We start from the raw sequence: 24,348 nt of genomic DNA on the forward strand, positions 1-24,348 counted from the left end.
CTATTTAAACGCCATTGGGTTTAGACAATGAATTCTCAATAGTCCGGAGTTTGGGAGCAGAAAGTGTTTTCACTGCCAAACCTTGAAAATCGGTTGAGGGGACATAATAATTATCATCATTATCAATTTAAACGTGTTATTGTTTACGTCGTATATTGTACTTGAAACATACAAGTCTAGTAAAAGAATCGGAATATTTCGTGTATTTAAAAATAATATATGTAAGTAAGAGATCATTTAAGCGTTCGGTTTAGGAATCAGTTTCATTCAAAAGTTTTGACTGTCTGCTTTCGAAATAAACATCGTTTATCAAATATTTCATTATTTAAACATCGTACAGAACACAACTGCATTATTTGTGTAATATCATTCCACTCAGTAGGCGGTACTGTTTGCTTCGTAACGTCACATCGTTTCTTATAACCTATTTTGCCATTAAATTCTTTGATATTGCAATAAAATAATCTTTAAAATGTTAATTCTAGTGATGATAATACGATACGGATTGATCGAACATTGTTTATCTTATTTCTAAAAGGATTTACAAGTGAAATCGGTTTCAAATCGTATGTAAATCGTAATTCATCACAACCCGATTCAAGCATACAACGATAAGGCGTTTATCGTAATCTGCTAATACCAGCGTCCGACGAGTGGCGCTTATCAAATTATTTTTATCAATCATTATCAATTGGACTCGAGCTTCTTACGTTGGTGATCGGTATTTGAGGACTAGTTGAAGACAAATATTTTTGTTTATTGTGACCTGTGAAATTTGTTTTGTTTTATACAAGAATGTTCATTCATCAATGACGATGGTGAGTAATTTTATATAATATATTCTATGTTAAATAAATTAATTATTAGTATAATTTTAACGATGTATAAATATTATTTCTGACGATAAAGCGAGTTGTGCATTATTTTTAATAAAATTATACGTTAATAAAAAAAAATGAGTTTGTGTTATCGTCAATGTTATGTACGTTTGTCCTATACGCATTCCTAAACTATTGATGGCATTGTAATGAAACTTTGGTGCATTTTTTGTGCATGCCCGAGAAGGACCTCGACCCCAAAAAAACACGGCTTTCTGTATGTTTTTCCTTCAACATACATTATGTAGAATTGAAAAAGGACGGTATGCTAGTAAATAATAAATTATGATTAGCTATAAGGTCAATCAATAAAATTATTATTGTCTACTAAACATTTTTCAACATGCAATGCATTCAATTAACTTGATGAATTGATATGGATCCTAAAAGTATGTAAGCGTTATACCATTCAGTGTTCTCTAATAGTGTACCCTAGTTTCAAAGCATTGAAAATAGGTATAAATATAGGTATTTTTTATTTATTAAAGCTACGTTAAGCGTCATCAACTTGTTTAGCTGTTGCCTGCCATTAGTGTATTTGTTGACAGTCGTCGCGTATAAAACAATGAGTATAATAAATCCATATATAAAATTCTAGACTATATAATATGACCCCATTATAAAATGAATTATAAACACGATGAAACACTTATCATGTTAATATTTACTTATTATATATATATATAATATTTAAACAATATACGAGTATGTAATATATTACTTTTTAATACTCAACTCTCTTATAGCGACATTTTAAATCATTGTTATTAAATATTCGCTAATTAAATTATTATCAATTACATACATATGTTTATTGAATTCGGGTTTTTACCGCGATAACACCTCTTTTAATTTTGCCTGAAAATGAAAACATGATGCTGCAATTAATAAATTTAATTAATTGTAGGTTTGACTAGCTTCAAACCCTGATAGGAACCAATAGTTATTCAGTTGTTCGTCGAGAAATTCTCAGCGGCAGCCAGGAGTCTTGAAGTTGGCAGTGTATACGTTCCCGTGCTTCACTTGAAACTAAACTCATTCGGGTTGTATCGGATTTGCAGTCCCATCGGATTATGAGTGAGATACTGGAGAATACACTTGTGTTGACCCCCAAACGTGCACGCTATAATCAATTTGTCCTGCGCTAATACCTTGTAATGCCATCTCCTTTGAGAATGATTGCCGTAACCAAAAGTGGTCGGGAAAGTCTCATTAGATTTTAAATGAAACTTGGCCTTAAGGTAACTTTGTGTACATATCAAGTTATTTATTCGACTATCAATAATTATATTTTTTTCCCATTTAACATGTAAAATAAAAAGAGTTTCTAATCATCTTAATATTATTTGAAACAACAAGCGTCATATTTTATGTAGTAACACTGACATTAGTTTTGACTATTAATAAATGTATATTTATATATAATGAGATTAGAGCTGAGTCATGAAAATATAATACGTTCATGCCAAAGTAGTTACTATCGCCTACAAAATTAGACACAGTATCCTTTGAATGGCAAAGGAATTGCTTTAGTTCATTTATAATGTTTAGAATCATCAAAGATTACATTGTTATAAAAAATTTACAATCACCTGTTAAATATTCCACAGTGTCTTAGTCATTCACAGTGTATTGAAGTCACTGTTTGTTTCGAATTGTATACAAAACATACATAAATATATTCAGAATATAAACCGAGATGGTTATAATACTTACGTCAATCTTAACAGAAGATTCGTTGTTCGAATCCGTACAAGTACATAACGAAATTACATGTGCTTAATTTATAATTCATCTGCTCGGCGTTGATGAATGTTTTTCTTTGGAATATTTGCTACATCGACTCGTATTAGACCATTCGTGGTACAACTCTTTAAAAATCAGCGAAAGTACATATTCAACAATAAAATTAATGACATTATAATATTTTATATTTTAAACGTAATTTTTTTATCATTTAAATTCTCGTTACTTTTATGATATACACCAAATATTCCTTAACATATGTTTTTACTTTTAGCTTTAATTTTTTTTATTATGCACTTCCTAATAACAGTATCAAATTCCATAGACTAGAGTTTACAGGGGTTCAAAACCGTTTTTTAAATTAGTACACAGTTCATTTACAAATTTGAAGGCATTACTTATCACATAACTTATAACAGTAAGGAAGGATTAAAATATCTTCTAAATTCGAAACAATTCTCGCTCGCAAATACCGACATGATTAAATATATAAGAGTGGCAAGTATATAACCACAATCTGAAATATTCAAAATCTGAAACACTGCGATCATGTTTGTCCTTAACCTAATTCTATATTATATGTTGACCTATATCTTCTATCAATTAAAATAAATATTCTAAAAATACGTACAATTGTACCTTAATAAATATAGGCACATAATTTATTAATAAAGAAAAATAGTCTCAAAGGTTTGTGTCATATGGTCAAACTATAGACACTAGAATTAGTGATATGTCAAAGTTTACAAGTCAATACTAAATTGTTCCATGCTAACGTTCTTTATTGAAAATCATTTAAAATTTTGCGCTTGTTTGTCTGTTTACGTACGAGTATAACCATAGTCAATAAAGTATCTTATTAACGTAGACAGTTTATAGAATCGGGAAGGCGCTATTTTATCGACGTACATTAACAAATATAATCATATTGTGTAATTAGTTAGCTACTTCGACTTGACAATTTTTGGTAATAATTTTATTTATTACCAAGATTTAGTATAACTCTACTTATTTTTTAATATATTTTTCACATTGTATACTGTTGGCCCTAATGGCCTTCACAGCGCCATCAGCTGGGGAGGCGAGTTAAAATACTCAGAGCAGAGGGGCCCACTTAAGGGCTCAGAGTATGCGCGTCCTAAGGGTGCTTCCTGTGAGCCGGACCTCGGCTTAGGACGTCGTCAACGTCGGGAGAGAGAAATTTTTGATTGTATATATAGCAAATGTCAAAGAAAACATTGATAGTGTGATTTAGGCAAACTACCTAAAGTTATAAACAAATAAATAAATATATAACACAACTTTCAAATATTATATAATATTTTTTAATTCGTTGCAATCATTTCACAATTACTAATAAAGTTATGATTGATTACATTTTATTTGGAAACTTATAAATAAATATGAAAACTTAATTTATTTTAATTAAGTATATAAACACATATATAAAAACAAGGATTAATTGCTACAAGATAAATAAAACATTTATTTAATAAATAATAAAGATTTTATATAACACGATCATAAATAAATATAATCAAATAATAAAATATTTTGAATTTAATTACCATTATATTCGATGCAATTTGTACAATAATAAAATATTTTAAAATAAAAAACGTAAAACGCTGCGTCGCGTGACGAACGTAATGAAAGGCGAAAGTGTTTTAGCTTTTTGTACTACTTCATGGTCCCATACTATAATTTTATACTTATATTAAACAACAATATGTAAAAGGAAAACTCTTTTGATAACGGAAAAATTGAGGTTATATCATCAATCAAATGAATAAATTGAATTAAATAATTTCTGAAATTATTCAAGTTTCAGGCGGTAGATTACCTAAAGAAATTTACCAAAGTTGACAAGTTAATAATTTTTAGTAAGTCTTAAAACATGTCCTAATCGTATCGTATAATATCTCACATTTCCAGCGAAGTCACGGTTAATAAGCTAATATAGATACACTAAAAGATAATTTTATCAAAATACTACACTTATTACCTTATAAATAATTAAATAATAGATTTTTTTGAGTAACGTCGACGTCAGACAGATACATATGAATAAATAAATGCTATAAATAAAAGCCTAAAAACTGTGACGCAATAACAGGCTTAGTTTTTATTTAGAATCCCTAAAATATTTTCGGAATAATATTCAATTGAAAAATCAACAAACATCCAAACAGATATAATTATTTTGAAAACGATAGTCCTATTAACATTGGATTTTGAAAATGACTGTAGTGGATCATCCTTACTTTGTATAAATTCAAAGTCACGTCTGAACTGCACAACCGATCGTCTTAAAATTTTGCTTGCCCTGATCATAAGCGAGCGAAACCGGGGGCGGAAACTAGTAATCATTTAATTATTATTAATTCGATCAGGGTAAAATATTTTTTATCATACTTCGTTGCTACATGAATAGTTGTGAGTAATAGACACGTGTTTTAAAAACATTAATTTCTTATCTAGTGCAAATATAAATAATTCTTTTAACCTTGGAACGGGTATTTCTTATTAAAGTAAATCCCATAGTGTCGGATGCATGTTGAACAACAGGTTACTAATTTTTCCACACCGATTCCCATCTGACCTTCGCGACCGTCTAATCTTATCAGTGGCACGATTTTTTATAAATACAGAAATGTCTATTTCGATATTTCTTCTTTTGAATTATAGGATTTACTCACGATAGTTTTACACAATTACTAGTTATAATATACATACCACCAAGGGGGGGGTGTTAACGCTAAACATAATTTTACATATCGAATTAAGCAGTATAAATTATTAAATTAAAGTATTATTATTAGTATTTATTTTTGTATTTTGGGGAAGAGTGGTCGTAGGATTTAGGTATAAAAAAATTAGAATATATCCTTCCTCGAGTGTTCAAGGTCACTTTCTACCAAATTGTGTCAAATTCAGCTCGGTGGGTTGATCGTGAAAGAGTAACAGACTGACAGTGTAAATTTCGCATTTATAATATTATAGATCAGTTTATGTGTGGACAATTATTTGCAGAAAGATATCATCAGAACTGTGTCAGTTTTCAATGGCGGATATTTTCTTTTTCATTAGTTCATTATGCTAGACACACTTCAGATGCAATTAGTTTAGCGTTATTATCATTATTACATGAAATAACACTAATGTTGTGATGAATGACCTCTTCTAAAGACAGAAGTACAGAATTATCTCCCAAAAAATCGTATTTAAACAATTGTCCATTTTTGTAAATACTCGAGTTAACCGTGTAGACACAACAGCAAAAACGAAGCTTAAAACCTGCGCATGTATCACAGAAGCGCATGTTTATATGTTTCTGTTTATAATTACTCAACGTCAAAGGATAACATTTTGAGAACACCTGTATTTGTCGGATGATATTCTGCCATTACATTATTAATGTGAAATAAACCAAACTTTCTCCTTAAAAGGATCAACTTTGCCTAGCAATAGGGTATTTACAGGCGTCGATTAAATAAAATCTTACTTATAAACAATATGTTAATTGTAGGACGATGGCACACTGTCAAGAACAACGGGCTCCGTGGTGCTCCAAGTCGGAGCTCTGGAATTACTGGCTCGATACTCCATGAATTCTGGGAGAGCGACCAGTGTATTATCATCTCTTCACGAGTTCAGAAGTCAAGAGGCAGAACAAAATGGCGGAAAACAATGGAATTGGAAATATTTAAGGGTACCTTGGATACAATTAGATTAAATAAAGATGAAAGTCAATTGGCAAATATTTTATTAATATTTTATGGAATTTGTTAAGAATGAAAACACTATTATGATATGTGTGATTATATGTAAATCGAAAATTAAACTGAAAATATATTTAACATGTACTCTGAATGTTTGTATATGAAAATATTGCTTTATCATCGAACGTGTATTGCTATGACAGATTCTGATTCGATTAGTAATTGATTGCAAACATTTTGATAAAATAATTATTTATAACAATAAAATATTCATAGTATAGTAGTGATAAAAAAGGATGGAATCAGTCGGCCAGCGTTTTGCCTGCAATCTGCAGATCTTGTTCTATTTATTTGGGACCAATGCAATGTTTGTCTCTTCCATCAATTTCTTTTTGGATATACACTCAGCTAATTTCTTCTTGCATCTGATTTTTTCAAACACTTTTCACGCCTTTTATTTTGGTCATCTTCTTGCCTTTAGCCGTTTACCGTTATTGTCGTATGATAACTTTACTTGTTGATAGGGCTTTGTGCAAGCCCGCCTGGATAGGTACCACCCACTCATCAGATATTCTACCGCCAAACAGAGGTGCTCAGTTTGTTGTGTTGCGGTTTAAAGGGCGAGTGAGCCAGTGAGCCAGTATAAGTGTAACTACAGGCACAAGGGGAACATAAAATCTTAGTTGCCAAGGTTGGTGGCGCATGGCCAAAAAAAGGAATGGTTATAATTTCTTACAGCGCCATTGTCTATGGGCGAAGTCACTTACATCATCAGGCGGCCCATTATTTCGTCCGCCAAACTGTATTATAAAAAAAAATAACACTGTTGCAATTAAGATTTTCTGTGGATAAAGCTATATTAAATTTGCATATTTCAGGATCAATTTTATCAGAAAGATCTAGAAGGTTTATATCGAAAATATGATGACAAGTTGAGAGAAACACTCATATACATTTATGTATCGCTGTTAGTATTATTTTCGACGATTCACATAATTTTGGTAATTGCTAGTACTTACAATGAGGTAAGTTTTACCTCATATTATTGACACCTTGACCTTGACACTCATAATATGCCCTTAATGTTTGCTTAAAATTCTTTATATAGATCAAACCAAAGTAAAAATTAGATTGTAAAGATGAATTTAATGTCTCAGAAAGAGAAGAGCGATTAATTTGTAATTAATATCCCAGTTTAAATTATTTTGCCATACTTCGAAAAAAGTGAGAGGATCATTTTAATAAATGACTTTTTACCGGATCATCACGATAAATTCAGTCAAATCAATGAAGCATTTACGTAAAGTATTGCTGTAATTTGGACTGACCAATATTTTTGGAACAACGTGTTAGCTGCCTTGGCTTAAGGCATGTTTTTCTTCTTATGTTAATATTTATGGTTGGTGATTACCATTGAAACATCACGTGGTTTAAAGTAAAACATACATCAATGACAACAATGATTATTTATTTAAGCTTCAACAGCTCAAGTTTAAAATCCATCTCCTATACATAAGAAACATTTGCGCATAAGTATCATAGACAGCGGCAGTATTTTATATTTAATAATTCTTATAAATTTACATTTCAGCAAGTACAGTGGAGATCAACATATTTGTCAATGGGAATGTATTTTTTGAGGATAGCAGTACCAACACTTTCCTTCTGCTCTAAGTGTTTCTATAAACCGCTAAAAAAGAAATGGTTCTGGATTCCAATTATGATCACATTTATTCTCACCGCTGATCTCGTGATATCAGGTAACATTATTTTAAAGATTACATTTGTGGCAAAATATTTGAAGAGTTCAACTTGTGATTAATAAAACATAAAATGAATTCAATATGTATGTATGAGTAAATTTTCTTTTCCTGTGTAATGTTCGTCTGCCTCACTGATAGTGATCATAGACTTTTAAACTTACAATTTCCTAGATTCTGAGTTTAAAATCTATAAGTTATTACGGCGTTGCGAGGTAAAGAAAGCCGTTGACTGGATTAAATTATGATATATACTCACTCATATACAATTTTTATAACTGACATAATTAAGCTGTGAAATATATCAGTAATTAAGTTTACAAGAACAATATCATATAAATAAAATAACAATGACATATGTGCACTTAAAAAAAAGATACAAATAAAAATACTAGAAGTGCTATGTCAAAAGAAATACGACCTACTAAGGGGATCCATTCCTTACAAAATCTAAAAGCATTGCACTGTGTTGATACGCAGTAAAACCTGTTATATAGTAAATTAAAACGATCGCCGTCATTCTAATAAGCTGCTAAAATTTATCTTAATATGTTATAACTATTTAATAAACCCACTTGGTGGTAGGGCTTTGTGCAAGCCCGTCTGGGTAGGTACCACCCACTCATCAGATATTCTACCGCCAAACAGCAGTACTCAGTATTGTTGTGTTCCGGTTTGAAGGGTCAGTGAGTCAGTGTAACTACAGGCATAAGGGACGTAACACCTTAGTTCCCAAGGTAAGTGGCGCATTGGTGATGTAAGGAATGGTTAATATTTCTTACAACGCCATTGTCTATGGGCGGTACTTACCATCAGGTGGCCCATTTGCTTGTCCGCTTACCGATATCATAAAAAAACTGATATTAAACTAAGGTTTATTTCAATCAAAGTAAGATTAACAAATTTCATTCGAGTTGGAATGGACGATTGCACTTGATGACGCAATAAACAACGAACAAACATTCGGCATTTAATCTGATTACTAAACCTGACTTTATCCATCACTTCCTAAAAAATAAAAAAGATTTTTAATTAATATTAAAATATTTTTTATTACAGATATCACTGTTGCGATATACAGCGCGTTTGAAGGCATGGCTTTGAGACCAGCGTACTCCACCATGGCTCTTCTATCGGTATATATATTTCTACCGATGCGAAATAACTACCTGGCGATCATTTTGGGAGGCATTGTCAGCATTGTCTATATCTTCGTGTTCGCATTCGTCACATACATCGATAACCCGAACATCGAGGTGGTGGTAAGGGTTAGATATCTTTTTATTTTGTTTACAACTTTGTTTTTGTTAACAAATGTGTCTGTTTTTACCAAGTCCCTATTTAAATTTAACGTGAACTCAATGACTTAGTTAAAATGTTTCTGGTGAGCTGATCCATCAAGATAATACTTGTATTCGTAGCGCTCGTAGTATTGTACCAATAATCATTCATTAAAATTCTTAAGTTCCATTTCATCAAAATCAGATAGTGAAACTGATAAATATCTAGTGGTCGAGCAGTGTTCGAAATTCGAACATAATTAACGTACCGATAAACTAATTCTGGTTTTTCTATGATCGAATTTTCGATTTGGTAAAAAACCAAGGAAGGTAAGATTGACTACAGAATATATTTTTTTAACATTTATAATACACATTGAATAGCATGTATATTCAATATGATGTAATTCAATAGCGCATCTTTAAAAAGGTGTACATTATTTTATTTACACTTACCATGTTAAATATCAAGAAAATAACACTCGAAACGGGAATATCATATCGGCTTTGAATAATTTTTAGGCACCTTTCTATTGTCTTAGAAACACTAAGCACCTCTGTATATTATTCATGTGTCTGTCAAGTTGAAATGTTTCGTTTGGATATTGGAAAGTAATTCAGTAACAGCGGCTTATAATATGCTTAAATAAAAAACATTCAGTAATGCGAATGTATAATAAAATATATTTCATTTAAATTTAATAAAACATTTAAAGAGATTTACAAAATTTTAATCTAGCTGTCAAATCGGATTCATTTTTTTTTTAATGACGAAAATTGGCTTCGTCTGTTTGTATTATAAATGTTACTGTATAGCACGTGCACTTATTACATTCATAGTATATACATATATATAACTTTCGGTCTATATTACATATTATGTGGTATAATTTGCTCGTACATACTCCTTAAAGCGTATCCGTATCATTTAGTTTTGCGCAACCCTAAATGCACCTTTTGCCTAGAGAACAGTTTGTTAGGCTGTAGATTATGAAGCCACCAGACCTCTCCCAAGTTACTTCATCATCGTAATCATCAGGTACTGTAATGATAAATACTAAAGCAGCATTACAGCTACTACTAATCATACAGCTCTTATTAATTGACAAGTAATTACTGAGTACCAAACAGCATTATTTAATTTGTATTGTTGTGATCCAATTTGAGAAACAAATGATCCAGTGTAACTACATGCACAAGTGATATATCATCTTAGTTCCAAGATGGTGGCGTATTTTCAATGTATGTTTCGGTGCCAATGCGACGGTAACTACTTACTAACAGGTGGCCCATTCGAATACGAATAGTGTTACAAAAATGTTCAATTTCACATCAACGTGACAGAAATTGAACATTTTTTATAAATCTATGAACACAACGTATTAAATAAGTACAAAAATAAACTCAATATGATATTGTTTACACTACACAACAGTCATTGTACTATTTTCTAACAAACAATCGAGGGATTAGTCGCATGTAGTGCACATCGTTCATATTCTTTATCATTTCTATATGTATTTATATATTTTATAATCTCTTCATTTGTAACAAAGAAAAAAAAACAAAAGCATAATTAATTTCAATTATCAATCTGTTTATCTGAAACTTATGATATTATAGTTTTAAGTTTTCGTTCGATTAAAGATTTTTCGAAAGGGATTACAAATATAAAAATTGTCTTAATTCTTAAATGAAGATAAAGAAAAAAATAATTTGCTCTTAAAAAAGCTTTGGATATAGGAAATAAGTTAGAGTTAATTTTGTACTTAAAGAATCGTACTATCGCTAATCGTCAAACTGTTAAACAAATTTCCCTTTCGTTTATTTACTGTTACTTTCATACACTCTCTTGACAAGAAAACTTTTATTTAATTCACTAATAAATACCAGATTAACAATCGAGATTATCAAACCCGTGTAAAAATGCTAAGCCGTCATAAATACTCTTAACTATGTAGGTTTCAAAATCCTTTTACTTATAATTATAGCAAGTTAAATGACAAGTTATACTAAGTTTTTCAATTCGAAGTAAATAAATAAATATTGGACAACATCACATACATTACTCTGATCCCAATGTAAGTAACTAAGTAGAATCGAACCCGGGACCTGGGAGTGGCGTTCCCATGAAAACCGGTGTACACACTGATCGAAATGATCCCAAATATATGAAAAAACCTTTAATATATATTTTTTATGTTTCTACCTTGATATATAACCACTGAAGTAATGCATTGGAACCTCGTTGTTACATAACCCCGAGGACAATAGCATTTGAATAAGATTAACAGTCAGGACCCCTACATTTTCAAACACTAGACAAAGACACTTAAAATGAATATTTGGAACTCACTCCAGCTGACTGTTTCACTGAATTCTGTATATATATCGCAGAATTTCACCCGATACAATTCTCCTCACAATATATTTTTTAAATAATGATTAACGATACAAAAATGTTGCAAATGTAAAATTTAGTCAACGACCTTTAGTCTTCCATCCGACGGAGTAATCTCTGCTTCTTAATAACGACAAGAAACATTTTATTTATTTATTTAAATACTTTATTGCACAACGTATGAGTACATAAAGAGAAACCGAAAATGTTTGACAAATGGTGCGCAAAGGCGGTATTATCGTTTATAGTGATCTCTAACAGACAACCATTGGTGAGTTAGATAATAGAGGAGATAATAACTATAATATAAGTATATTTATACTAAATTATAATAATAAACTACACATAACTATATCCCAATAATACACACATAATAATATAATATATATTATATAATCATAGATTATCAAAATATACATACATATGTATGTACATAATTATAAAAAACATATTATTTCTTAGTTGCACACTAGATGTAGATAATAGTTATCCAAACGAATATTGTTAGTATTGATTAAAAAATAAATAGTATTGAAACTACTGACAAGATGACATTCTTATCGGAGCCGAATATTTTGTAATCGTTAAATCATTTCTTAATCTTCCAACTGAAAGCTATGCCTTCTTATTTCAAAATGACATTATCTTACGAATACGATAAATAAATTAATGATTTTAATTCCAGGTTGCGTGTGAAGTTATTTATCTGATTGGAGTCAATCTCATGGGTATATACTTCAGACTGATGAACGAGATAGTCACGCGACGGTCATTTTTAGATAGACGTGCCTGTGTAGAGAGCACGCTAAGACTTAAATTTGTCAAGGACCAAGAGGTATATCCATTTTATAATAGTACTAGCGATTCGCACCTGCTTCGCACGGGTACAATACTGTGACAAAATACACTACAGTCTCTAAATACAAGTTTCACAGTTTTTGTAATACATTATTTTGATCTATCTCGTAGGTTTGCAAAAATATGTCTTTATTTACGATATCACATTAGAAACCCCTAAAATAATTAGTGTTTCTCAACTATATTATGCATGTATTTTATACAAATAAACCTTCCTCTTGAATCCCTATATATATATTAAAAAAACCGCTTCAAAATCCGTTGCGTAGTTTTAAAGGTATAAGCATACACGAGGACAGACAGACAACGGAAGCGACTTTGTAGTAATACTATTTAGTGATTATTGTTAAAACTTTACATTGACAGCTCATTGCAAAATAGGATTTTGTGTTGGCTTAGTTAGGTACAGACGAAGCGCAAGCTAAACAACAATATTATTGTTGTGTGTTTGAGGACTGCATAAGCCAGTGTTGTTAAGTATATAAGATCTTAGTTCCCATGTCAGCTGCGTTTTATTAGAGTATCAATTGATTTGTACCTACTTCTCGCAGTTCAAATGCATATGACAAGATTTTCTGGTATATTAATAATAATAAATTTATTTTTATAGTACTAGCTTCCAAGGTTGCAAAGATACGAACTATGCTGATATTAATAATAAAATTGAACTTTCAACTGAATGACAGATTTTTAATAAATGTGAATTTAGTACTTGGTTCAAGTTTGACGTTTAATTGACTATATTCATTTATGATATTGTTTATTAAAACGAGAGATATGATCATATCGAGAACTTTTTAACGTTAATTTAAAATTATTGCTGTAAATGAGTAACATATTTAAATCTTTGAACAAATTCATCGCTCGCTTATCGTTTGAATGATTGCTTTTTGTTTTATTCATAAATTTCTGAAATGAAACGAATATCCAGTACCACATAAATATTTTTAGTATAGAGCGTAACATTTCTAGAGTAGAAATTATTATTTTTAAACCAATATCTTACTGCTTATTAAATTTAATACGAATTTATTTACTGATCCGCAGAATTTTATATTAATTATAATATATATTTTCAGGAACGTCTCATGTTGAGCATTTTACCTGAACATATCGTTTCAAGGGTGCGGCAAGACATACGAAACATGTTCTTGGATATCCGATCGCAGAGTCACAGTCATAATATGAAATCTTTTAGGTAATACTACTTTTATATAAAATAAATTTATATTTATAAAACATTTGCTCTCTCTAATATTAGATTAATCTGTATTGCAAACAAGTTGTTGCGCACGTTTTCATCCCCGCTATGAGGACTAAGTAACTAGTAAGTAGGTATATACAATAGTATATACCTACAATTATTATAAGTGCTAAACAAGCTACTGCACCGATTTCGAAGAAAGTTGGTATGGGGATAGTTTGAGTCCTGGGGACGAATATAAATAATCTAATATCAACGAAATTCTGCCCCATGTGTATTCCACCAACCCGCATTGGAGCAGCGTGGTGGAATATGCTCCAAAGCTTCTCCTCAAAGGGAGAAAAAGCCTTAGCCCAGCAGTGGGAAATTTACAGGCTGCTAATGCCAATGCTAGAACACCTCTCCTACGTGTTCGGAATTTGCAACGTTATAAAATAAAATTTATTATTTTAATTTGGTGTCTTTTAGTCAGTTATATGTAGAGGAACATGATAATGTAAGCATATTATACGCGGATGTTGTGAACTATACGAAAATATCGACGACCTTGTCCCCTATGAGAATGGTGGAACTACTCAACGAACTGTTCGGAAGGTTCGACGAAGCTTCTGAAGTAAGTTGCTGAGCTTTTATGAACTTATATTGACTTAAATTTGAGTTACAACATCAGCTCTTTTATCAGCAGTATATTGTTATGATATTTTGAAATTATTTAAATTTTCAGGAACACGACGTTCTACGTATCAAATTTTTGGGTGACTGTTATTACTGTGTAAGTGGAATACCGAAACCGACGGAACAGCACGCAAAAAACTGCGTTGACCTTGGACTGGAAATGATACATATCATTAAAGATGTCAGGTATGAAGTTATTTTTTTTATATAAAATAGTTAGACGGACCTATGGGCTGTTGGCGCTCATTGGCACTGATAGAAATACCAACAATTCCTTACACCGCAAATGCTCCATCAACCTTGGGAACTAAGATGTTATGTCCTAGTGCATGTAGTTATACTGGCTCACTCACCCATCAAACCGGAGCAAAAAATTATTGCCGTTTGAAGGTAGTATACGTGAGAGTACCCAAATGGGCTTGCACAAAGCTCTACCAAATGATATTTATAGAAATAAATTTATTAGAAATATAATATATAGATATATTATTTACATATAGAAATAAAAACGGTATCGTGTTATATATTTTGGCTGATTTTAAACATTTCATATTGTACACAAATAGACATATATTTAACCTACAGCTTAAGCTCTTGAACGTCATCATTATTTGTATGTACGTGTGCTACTTATATGAAAAGATATTCGCATTAAAATTTTAAGCACGTGTAATATCCATATTATATAAATTTACCTGAAACTCAATAATCTGTTTGGCAACCGGCCAACTCCTCAAACTAAGTCTTCAGCTTATGGAATGTCTTCTTGAAGCCTAAATGTTAAATATATTACACGTTTATGTTATTTAATATAAATCCTTTACTTTAGGTAACTTATACGAAATTATTTTTATGTTTAATTTTACTTAATAATACTCTTGGTATTTTTTTTAAAATTATAATAACTGTAAATTATTTAACTCACATTTTCTAATATTAAAACCATTGGTAGATAATTGTAGCTCTAAACTCTAAGTTCTAAGAAATAGGTAATAAAATGCAGTACAAATCAAATAAAGACTAAATACTTTTATTCGAGCCGAGATGGCCCAGTGATCAGAATATGTAAATATTATCGAAAGTGGATTCAGTTCGTGCTCGGTGGTGAAGTAAAATATCGTAAATAAAACTGAGCATCGTGGTGAAATAAGCTCCAAAAAGGGGAAGAGGCCTTACCCCAGCAGTGGGATATATTAAGACTGCTACCCATTCAGCTACATGAAAGTAACATAGTACATCATGGCACGGACAGCACTCCTCTAGATAAACTATAAAAAAATTAAAAAAGTAGCAATAGTATTTGAACTACATTTCGAATACGTTTTTATGAAACGCAAAAGAAGTCGCCAATTTAAATATAATGTGGATAAAAATGGCGACCGCTAAAAATAATATATCTTTCCAGAGAAAAGCGCTGCTTGAATATTGATATGCGAATCGGCGTGCACTCGGGGAAAATCTTGAGCGGTTTGATCGGCATTCGAAAATGGCAATTCGATATCTGGTCGAAAGACGTAACTATTGCGAATAAAATGGAATCCACGGGAAAAGCCGGGTAAGATTTTTAACATTTAATATAAGTTAAATTCAATATTAGTTAGCTGCGCCCTGAGGTTTTACTCTCGATAAATTTTATTATACAGTGACGTCTCATACGATTTGTCGTATTGATTGAAATTGATTTCTGCTCAGTCGACCTTATTCCCCAGATATATAGTCTAAATCTTAATAATATTATAAACGAACAAGTTTACATGGGTGGATGTTAGTCAATCACACCGAAACGGTAGATTATAGTCAGGGATAGAACATAGATTACTTTTAATCGTGGGCAGAAACTGGTGTTTGTTAATGATATAATTTTAGACCTTGTTTATAAATTCTTAATTTGCAAATTGAAATGAAAAGTTAACAATACTTTTTAGGTGAGTTATTAAACATAGATAAATATGATTGTACATTAACTTGCTACTAATTTCATTGTAACAATTGCCAGTAAAACTAAGAAAATAAACACATACGTTGTTAGAAATTGAACTTATGTAAAACTTATAAAAACAATTAAATTAAATTAAATCAAGCACTACATGTAGCACTGAGGCAAGATAATAGTATAACGCAGTGGAATCGACATAACAATATTTCAACAACGGACCAACGTACAATCTCGTAATTGTTTTGGCCCACAATATATCCTGGCGCAAATGCACAAAGACTGAATTGCTTGTCATTAAAACAATAGTTCTGCAGTTTCATGCAGACAGACCGACATGGGACAGAGAGATTGATTATCTGCATGCAACAAAACGTTGAACGTTGGAACTTGATTTGTTGGAAGGCTGCAATGTAATTGAATAAATGAATTTGATACAATTTAGAATATACCTGTATTGCGGCAGTACATTTTTATTAATAGTAAAAACGAGTTGCAATCGTAATGGCCGAAGTAGATTTGATTTCAACGAATATTGTTATTCCATTTGCTTTTAACACTGCGATTTAAAAACATAAAAAGTTAAAATTACGTCGAGGCGTGTTAATCGAATGAAGATGGAAATATTTTTGAATTTCGAATCATAAATAAGGTCTACTCGATACGATCAATCTTTCTTTGAAAATATTATATTATCTGTGAAAATGAAAATTAATTAACATAATATATTTCAGTAAAGTCCACGTTACGAAGCAAACCCTGGAACTTCTATTGGACTATGCGAGAGAATACATCATCGAACCGAACTTCGCGTCTCAGAGCGACCCATTTATAATTAAGAACAAACTCGAAACGTATCTGCTCTCGAGACCACCGAAGGTATTATAATATACAGCCCACAATTATTTTAATAATAGCAATAAAGAATAAAGTGGCTTCGTCTACCGTTCTAAATAATAGACAACATTTAAATTTTTCAATTTGTTTTCGTAGCCTCCAGCGGATTACAAACCATTTCGAAGGGCTTCTGTTGGCTTCAACAAGATAATCACATCTCGCTCGCGCGGTAGAGTAAGTAGTTATTACTCTATGACGTTTATTCTATCATGACTATCAAACTTTATTTACATTGGCTTTTATTACGTCGACCGTGAAAAGTGAAATCTGTCTATATTTTGTCTTTGTATAAATTAATGTCGTTAAGCATCTCGAAATAGCGATCGATTGTATGTGTTACTAACATCCGTCACGGATATTTTTTATTTTTATATTAGTAGGACAACCAGTAGACAGAATATAACATCTAAAAACAAAACTACATTCCGAAATTATCTTTGCAAACGCTGTGTTATTTACAAGTAGTCTCTGGATGCACTGATAACATCACACTGTCAATATTAACAAAACAATAAACATTAATTAATCACATACATATAAATCTGAACAAATTTAAATACAATAAAATTTATTTGATTGAGTACGATCTGAATCAACAAACTATTACATTTTTAATGTACTTTACACTCCAAAGCAATTTATAATATTATTTTTATTTTTAGTAGCGATCGGAAAATAGAAGTTCATCAACATTTCGTAGGACAACCGCTTTCATGGACGAGAACCTCGTTGAATACCAACAAATGCTTAAGGCAGCCGATGCTCAAATGGCAAAGGAAATTGAAGATATGACAAATGGAAAGTACGTACGTAAAACATTTTAACATTTTTTTATTAGCATTTCCAATTCAAAACTTTGAATTCTATCTTTAAAAAGTTCGACATTGTTTTGAATGTCACTCAAAAACCTGAATATTTTGACATTAAATTTAGTACGATTTCATTTACCGTACTTCGGAGGGTTTTAGCTAAACAATATCATTCAACCTAAAGCGTAGCCATAGCAACACGTGACTGGGTCTGCTTGTAAATATACCTACATATGTATTCACTCATTGTCAGTTTCAAAATGATGAGTCAAATTAGCTAGTATGATTAAATATTGATCGCTGATAGACAATAGGTTTCCACCTATTGTCAATCAGCTGCCATCTTCCAATTAAAATACAGATTAATATCAAATTGGTTAAAACTGACCAAAGTCAATCAAAACCATTGCTTTTGATATTGGAGATTAATTTAAGAAGTAGTATCGATTTTTAAATTAATTAATAATTGGCTTAAACGTACTTAAATAATAGCTAAAAAATATGGATTATACTTTGCCGGAAATCACATATCAGCTTTGAAAACAATAACAAAATCTTTAGAATCAATAACGTCGTATTCAAAATAAAAAGGTAATATAGTTAAAAAATCTTGTATCAATTATAAAATCTTAAATGTAATCCAAAATATGAAATATTACACGTCACATTCTAGGGAACATCTGAAACACGAATCTAGTTTAAACCGGATAACATTGATGTACAAAAATTTGAAGCTGGAAGGATCGTTTCTACAGCAACCGGATCCGTTATTTAAATATTACATAACATGTTGTCTCATTATTTTGATCTTAATCATGATAATCAATGGAGTGACTACTAATTGGTAAGTATGATAAATGTCCATTCTTTGTTCGACCTATTATTATTATAACGGAAAAGTATTTTATACTGAACTAATGAGATGGATGGACCCGAGATAGATCCTCTAGGATATAATCATTTTTACCTTAAATGAAGATCGGAGGTTCATATCCAATATTTTTAGTAGCGATTTGCCCAAACCAATGATGATATGCTCGTAACCGATCTTATTCAATCGTCGCCAATCTCAAAGGAGACCAGTCAACTACGAAGGACATATAGTGCCCAAATCATTATAATTAATTTACTTGGTGGTAGGGCTTTGTGCAAATCCATCTAGTTAGGTACCACCTACTCATAAGATATTCTGTAGTTTTCAAACTCACTGTATAGTTTTTTATAAAAGTCTATATATATCTTTAATGATAATATCATTACGGTTACTTACTTCTTTGTCAGTCTTCTTCAGCCCTTCTATCCAAGTTTTATCCATTTTGAGGTCCTTATAAGCCTTTTTTGTGCTACTGGTGAGGTTTATATGTTTTTTTATATATTTGTTTACTAATTTATAGAGTGCCGCTAGTTCATTTTTCAACGAATGAGATTTGTTTTTGATTTGCTGCAATACTTTTCTTCTTTGTAATAGTTTCAATGTTCGTGCCGACAATACTTTATGGCGATTATGTTCATTTCCTGTTACTTGGGCTGATTTTAGACTACACTTGATGTCGTTAGTGATATTGTCATAAAGGGTTTGTACTTTAGTGCTTTTCTGACGATAAGATGTTTTTGATAGCATTTGACAAAGTTTCCTTGTAATTTGAGATTTCTAGTTCGCTTTTTAGCTGGTTTATTTGTCTACTAATAAATTTGACTCTACTTTTCTTTTGACTTGTTAGTTTCACTATTGCTCTGATTATCCTGTGGTCTAACGGATAGTTCAAGTTCAAAGTACCAATATCATGAAATATTCTGGGTTGGTTTGATAGTATGTAATCTATTTCGTTTTTATTTTTTCCATTTGGAGATTTCCATGTCCACCTTTTGTTTGGCTTCTTTTTGAAACATGTATTTATTATTGTTAATTTATGTTCTAATGCAAAATCAACAAGCCTCTGTCCTCTTTCATTTCTCTTACCGCAGCCGAATTGTTTTAATACCATATGTTCACCTCTCTTGAGAACACCAATTTTTGCATTAAAGTCTCCCATTAGTATAACGATGTTGTGTGCTTTGTCTAATGCAGAGTCGACTGTTTTGTAGAATTCGTCAATTTCCTGCTCGCTTGCCGCTTCTGTTGGTGCATATACTTGTATTATGATGGCCATATATCCTTGAAAGTTCATATTTAGTACTGCGACCCGCTCCGTTAGACCAGTGAAACTTACTATATTGGTTTTATGCGATTTGTGTATTATAAAACCAACCCCGTATTTGCCGCGAGTACAGCCTACATAACAGAGTATTAAGCTCTCGTGTTCCTCTATTTTAGAACCTAGTCGCCTCACTTCAGATATTCCTATTACGTCGTACTTAATATCTTTTATTGCTTCTTCCAGTTCTAATAAGCGGTCGTATGACGATAATGTTCTGACATTGTATGTTGCAATATGTACTTGTAAGATGTTGTTTATGTTTTGTTTTCGTTTTGTTATTTGAGAGTCCTGTGTAGGAGGAGGCTTGACTGCTATGTTTGCTTGTTTTGAGCGCTGTTCGTATGTGTTGTCTTTTCGACTACGTAGTTCAGTATTCCCGGCTTTATGATTCCCTCGGAGATACTATTTGAGCTCTTGACATCCGATTGTAATACTTTATTTTTTTTTAGTTTATTTGTGTGTTTTTTCAGTATTTGATACAGTGATATTTTCAGGCGAAGTAGGAAGTCTGCGTTTATTACTATTTTTACCACTAGATACTATTAGCTTATCATATTTTATTTTCGCTATGTTTCCCTTCTCTCTTTCTAATAGTAGCTGTTCTTGTAGTTCTTTTGTCTTCTCCAGTACCTGCTTCGGATAGTCCTCTTTAATATAGTACTGTGTATTTTTTAGCGTTTTTTTTTGTTTCATAATTTTGATTTTTGTTCCTAGAGTTGAGTTTAATAATAACAAATTAAAATACTTTCAGATTGATATCTTGGAAAGGATAATAAGTGATAATAGGTGACTAGGAATTTAAATTTTTAGTTTACCTTCATTATAAACCTGCAAAAGATTGAATATTAATTAATACATTCCAACGAATTTATTTAAGTTTATTTATAATTTTCAATGCAATTTTGTCAACAAAAATAATTTGTAGGATGTCAATGGTGTGTGAATTTATATCATTAAAATTAAAATTCAAATTGTAGATAAATGTTTATACAATATATAAGAGTAAGATTAGAACTACGATTATTTTTATCTAAAATTTTGTTATGAGTATTAAATGTTTTCAGGTATTTCGAATTCGTATGGTATACGAAAACGTTGTGTTCGCTATTAGTCATCGTACTAGTTATAACGCAGCCATTGAGTTGGTTTCAATTAATTTGGATAAAATGTAGAGGTATCGACGAGCCTCAAAATCGATGGCTTCGAAAACTTTACGACACGTCTCTAACAATAATAAAATCAGCGAAAATAAGAACAGCAATGTATGTAATAATAAGCTTGGGTCTAACCGCTACTTCGATGGTAAATGTCATTGCTTGCACCGAGGTTCAAGTAGAACCTTCGATTGCAACCGTTTTGTCGAACTGCGTGTCGTCGTGGGTAATCATATTTTCTTTCCATTTTATTATTTCATTAAAAATAACAACATTATTAATCTGACGTAAATATTTTTTTCAGCATGTCACTCAGTGTTGGAGCTTGGCACTGCTCTTGAACTTTTTATTTAGCAGAGTATTTTTTATATTCAAATGGATTGTTGCTGGAATAATGACCACTTTCTACCTGTGGGTAGTATGGGAAATTAAGTCATCGCTCTTCTCTACAGATCTCACTTGGAATGTGGGCTTAGACCCGAGAATATCTCACACATTGTCAGTGATATTTATAACAATTACATTATACTGGATTGACAGAACTACTGAATACAGAAATCGATTAGATCATTTGTGGCAAATACAGCTAAGCGAAGAACAGGAGGAAGCTGAGACGATGTTGAAAGTCAATAATATGCTCCTTGAAAATATTTTACCTGCTCATGTGGGTACGTATTAATATACAAATAAAACAACCTAATGATGTCTACGTGACCGATTTCGGATATGGGGCCCATTTGAAAATAGCCATGCGATTGGGACATATTATAGTGAATACATACATAATGACACATTCTCTTACTCTCATAATCTGATAGGACTTCTTAAAAATGTTATACAACCGAAACAGTTAGTCTCAATAGAAAAATCCAACAACGTTTTGAACTGAGCTCAGGCTGTTGCGTATAAGCTATCCAATAGAATATCATGAATTATTATTAGTGATATTTTTTTAGTAGACTAGGAGACGTAATTTATTTTAATGCCAATTTTTTTTTTCAGTTCAAGTATATTTAGATCTAAATAGGTCTATAGATGAATTGTATTATGAGAAATATGATAATGTGGCGGTAATGTTCGCTTCACTGACGGACTATAAATTAGGACTCGAAAACGACGCAGACTTAAGTGATAAATTCGTTCTTAGTATTTTAGACGAAGTTATATCTGACTTTGATCGGGTGAGTTTATTAAAATAGCAATTTTTATTACAGTTTAATACAAAAAATATATTTTCTAAAAGTCATTCGTCGATGTTTTTAGCTTCTTCTAACTGGTACGTCAATACATAAAGTGGAAAAGATCAAAATGGCAGGCTGGACGTATATGGCAGCATGTGGATTAGACCCAAATCGACGGGATTCGTTCGACTCTTCGTCATACAGCTCAGTTTTCGATAGAGCGAAAAATACGCCATATAATCAAACTATCGTGGTGACAATGGTCGAATTCGCAGCAGCTATGATGATGCAGTTACAAACTTTTAATCGCGGTTCTTTTCAAAGTTTCGAAGGATTAAACTTACGAATAGGTATCTGGTATTTAAACTATTTGCAATTTTATAGAACAATTTATCATCATATTCACAGTATTGGCAAAGAGCAATGTTTAAGAAACGTGTAAGGTTCATGCAATAATATTTTCTCTATTCATTTAAATGCATGGAAGATGTTCAAACCCAAGCAAACACCATTCAATTTCCCTGTGCTTCATTTATGTTCTTAATTTATATTGTGCTTAGCTGTAAAGGAGAATATCATAGCAATCTGCCTCACGTGTATCCATTACATTGATTAACCTCAAAAAATACAGAAGGAAACAGCCCATCGGTGGAACATTTCAAGGCTGTCGCTTTATTTATAACAGTGTTTTATTTAAAGGAATATCAAACGGCGAAGTAGCAGCCGGTGTCGTTGGGTCACTAAAACCTCTGTACGATATCTGGGGTAATGCTGTCAACATGGCCTCGCGAATGGATTCTACTGGTGAAACCGGTAGAATACAGGTTAGTTCTATGACTTAACACTATATTTATATTATGTTAGCAAAAAAGTCGTAAATTATGTTTTTATTATTTATGTTTGATAATAAATAAAGATTTTGATTGATTGCTTCTTGGCATTGTAGATAATAATCAAAAAGCTTCAAATCCTCTTATGTCAAGATTAAATGTTTTATTATAGAAATAATACATTGTATTTTTTTTCAAGGTTACAGAAAATACCGCGATTATTTTGGATGAATGTGGAATCCTGACAACTTACAGAGGAGAAACATTCGTAAAAGGCAGAGGCTACATCAAGACTTATTTCGTACCATTAGATGATCATTTTAATTTAGTTAAAAAACAGAACAGCTCAGTTTATTTTAGATCAGGTGGTAGAATACAACACAATGTAGTTAGAAATACAATATTAACCGATACTTCTGAAGGAACTGGTACTTTTGATACAGTTTCACAGAATTCAACATATAATATAGGATACGTTCCCACCTATAATCAATCGGATTATGAATTAGATGAGAGTAATCAATTTAAAAGCTTTAATAAATTAAACAGATCCATTAGTTATTTAGAAAGTGTTGAAAATGTTATTCCAATACCGCCAAGAGATGATCTTAGCGATTCTTCCTTCGAACCTAATATTATCGAGACTCGTTGCTAATGTATGGAGTACTGTGATTGGGATTGTAATTCGAATGTTTAAAATCTTAAGTATTTATGGAATACTTTTTTAGTAGGTCTAAGATGAAATGTTTGTGATTGTGAACGAGTAATATATATTATGTCAATATTTAAAATATATACTTTTTTTAAACTTTAATATATTGG

At 31.4% G+C, this 24,348-nt stretch overlaps 1 protein-coding gene across 2 annotated transcripts; it reads left to right on the forward strand.

The window, feature by feature from the left end:
- The first annotated feature begins 554 nt into the window (after window positions 1–554).
- LOC113399712 (adenylate cyclase type 7-like) lies at window positions 555–24,235 on the forward strand. 2 transcript variants are annotated; one of them, XM_064215016.1, is made up of 20 exons: window positions 555–818; window positions 6,154–6,336; window positions 7,225–7,371; window positions 7,938–8,106; window positions 9,166–9,374; window positions 12,473–12,622; window positions 13,725–13,843; window positions 14,318–14,462; window positions 14,574–14,710; window positions 15,930–16,079; window positions 17,192–17,336; window positions 17,451–17,528; window positions 18,020–18,156; window positions 18,837–19,007; window positions 21,426–21,741; window positions 21,820–22,183; window positions 22,518–22,696; window positions 22,779–23,046; window positions 23,396–23,520; window positions 23,726–24,235. In XM_064215016.1, the coding sequence occupies exons 1-20, from the start codon at window positions 810–812 to the stop codon at window positions 24,179–24,181; spliced, it is 3,657 nt and encodes a 1,218-aa protein (XP_064071086.1). In that variant the 5' UTR covers window positions 555–809; the 3' UTR covers window positions 24,182–24,235. The 2 variants fall into 2 exon arrangements, with proteins under 2 accessions (XP_064071086.1, XP_026494690.2); XM_026638905.2 differs by having other exon boundaries at window positions 9,166–9,368.
- The last annotated feature ends 113 nt before the right edge of the window (window positions 24,236–24,348 follow it).

Source organism: Vanessa tameamea, chromosome 2, assembly GCF_037043105.1.
Source record: "Vanessa tameamea isolate UH-Manoa-2023 chromosome 2, ilVanTame1 primary haplotype, whole genome shotgun sequence".
In the NCBI taxonomy this organism is placed as follows: Eukaryota; Metazoa; Arthropoda; class Insecta; order Lepidoptera; family Nymphalidae; genus Vanessa; species Vanessa tameamea.

Coding starts and splice junctions, on each gene's coding strand:
- LOC113399712 (XM_064215016.1), top strand. Junction 18,157..18,836: donor GAAGATATGACAAATGGAAA/GTACGTACGTAA, acceptor GTCACATTCTAG/GGAACATCTGAAACACGAAT. Junction 22,697..22,778: donor TTATATCTGACTTTGATCGG/GTGAGTTTATTA, acceptor CGATGTTTTTAG/CTTCTTCTAACTGGTACGTC.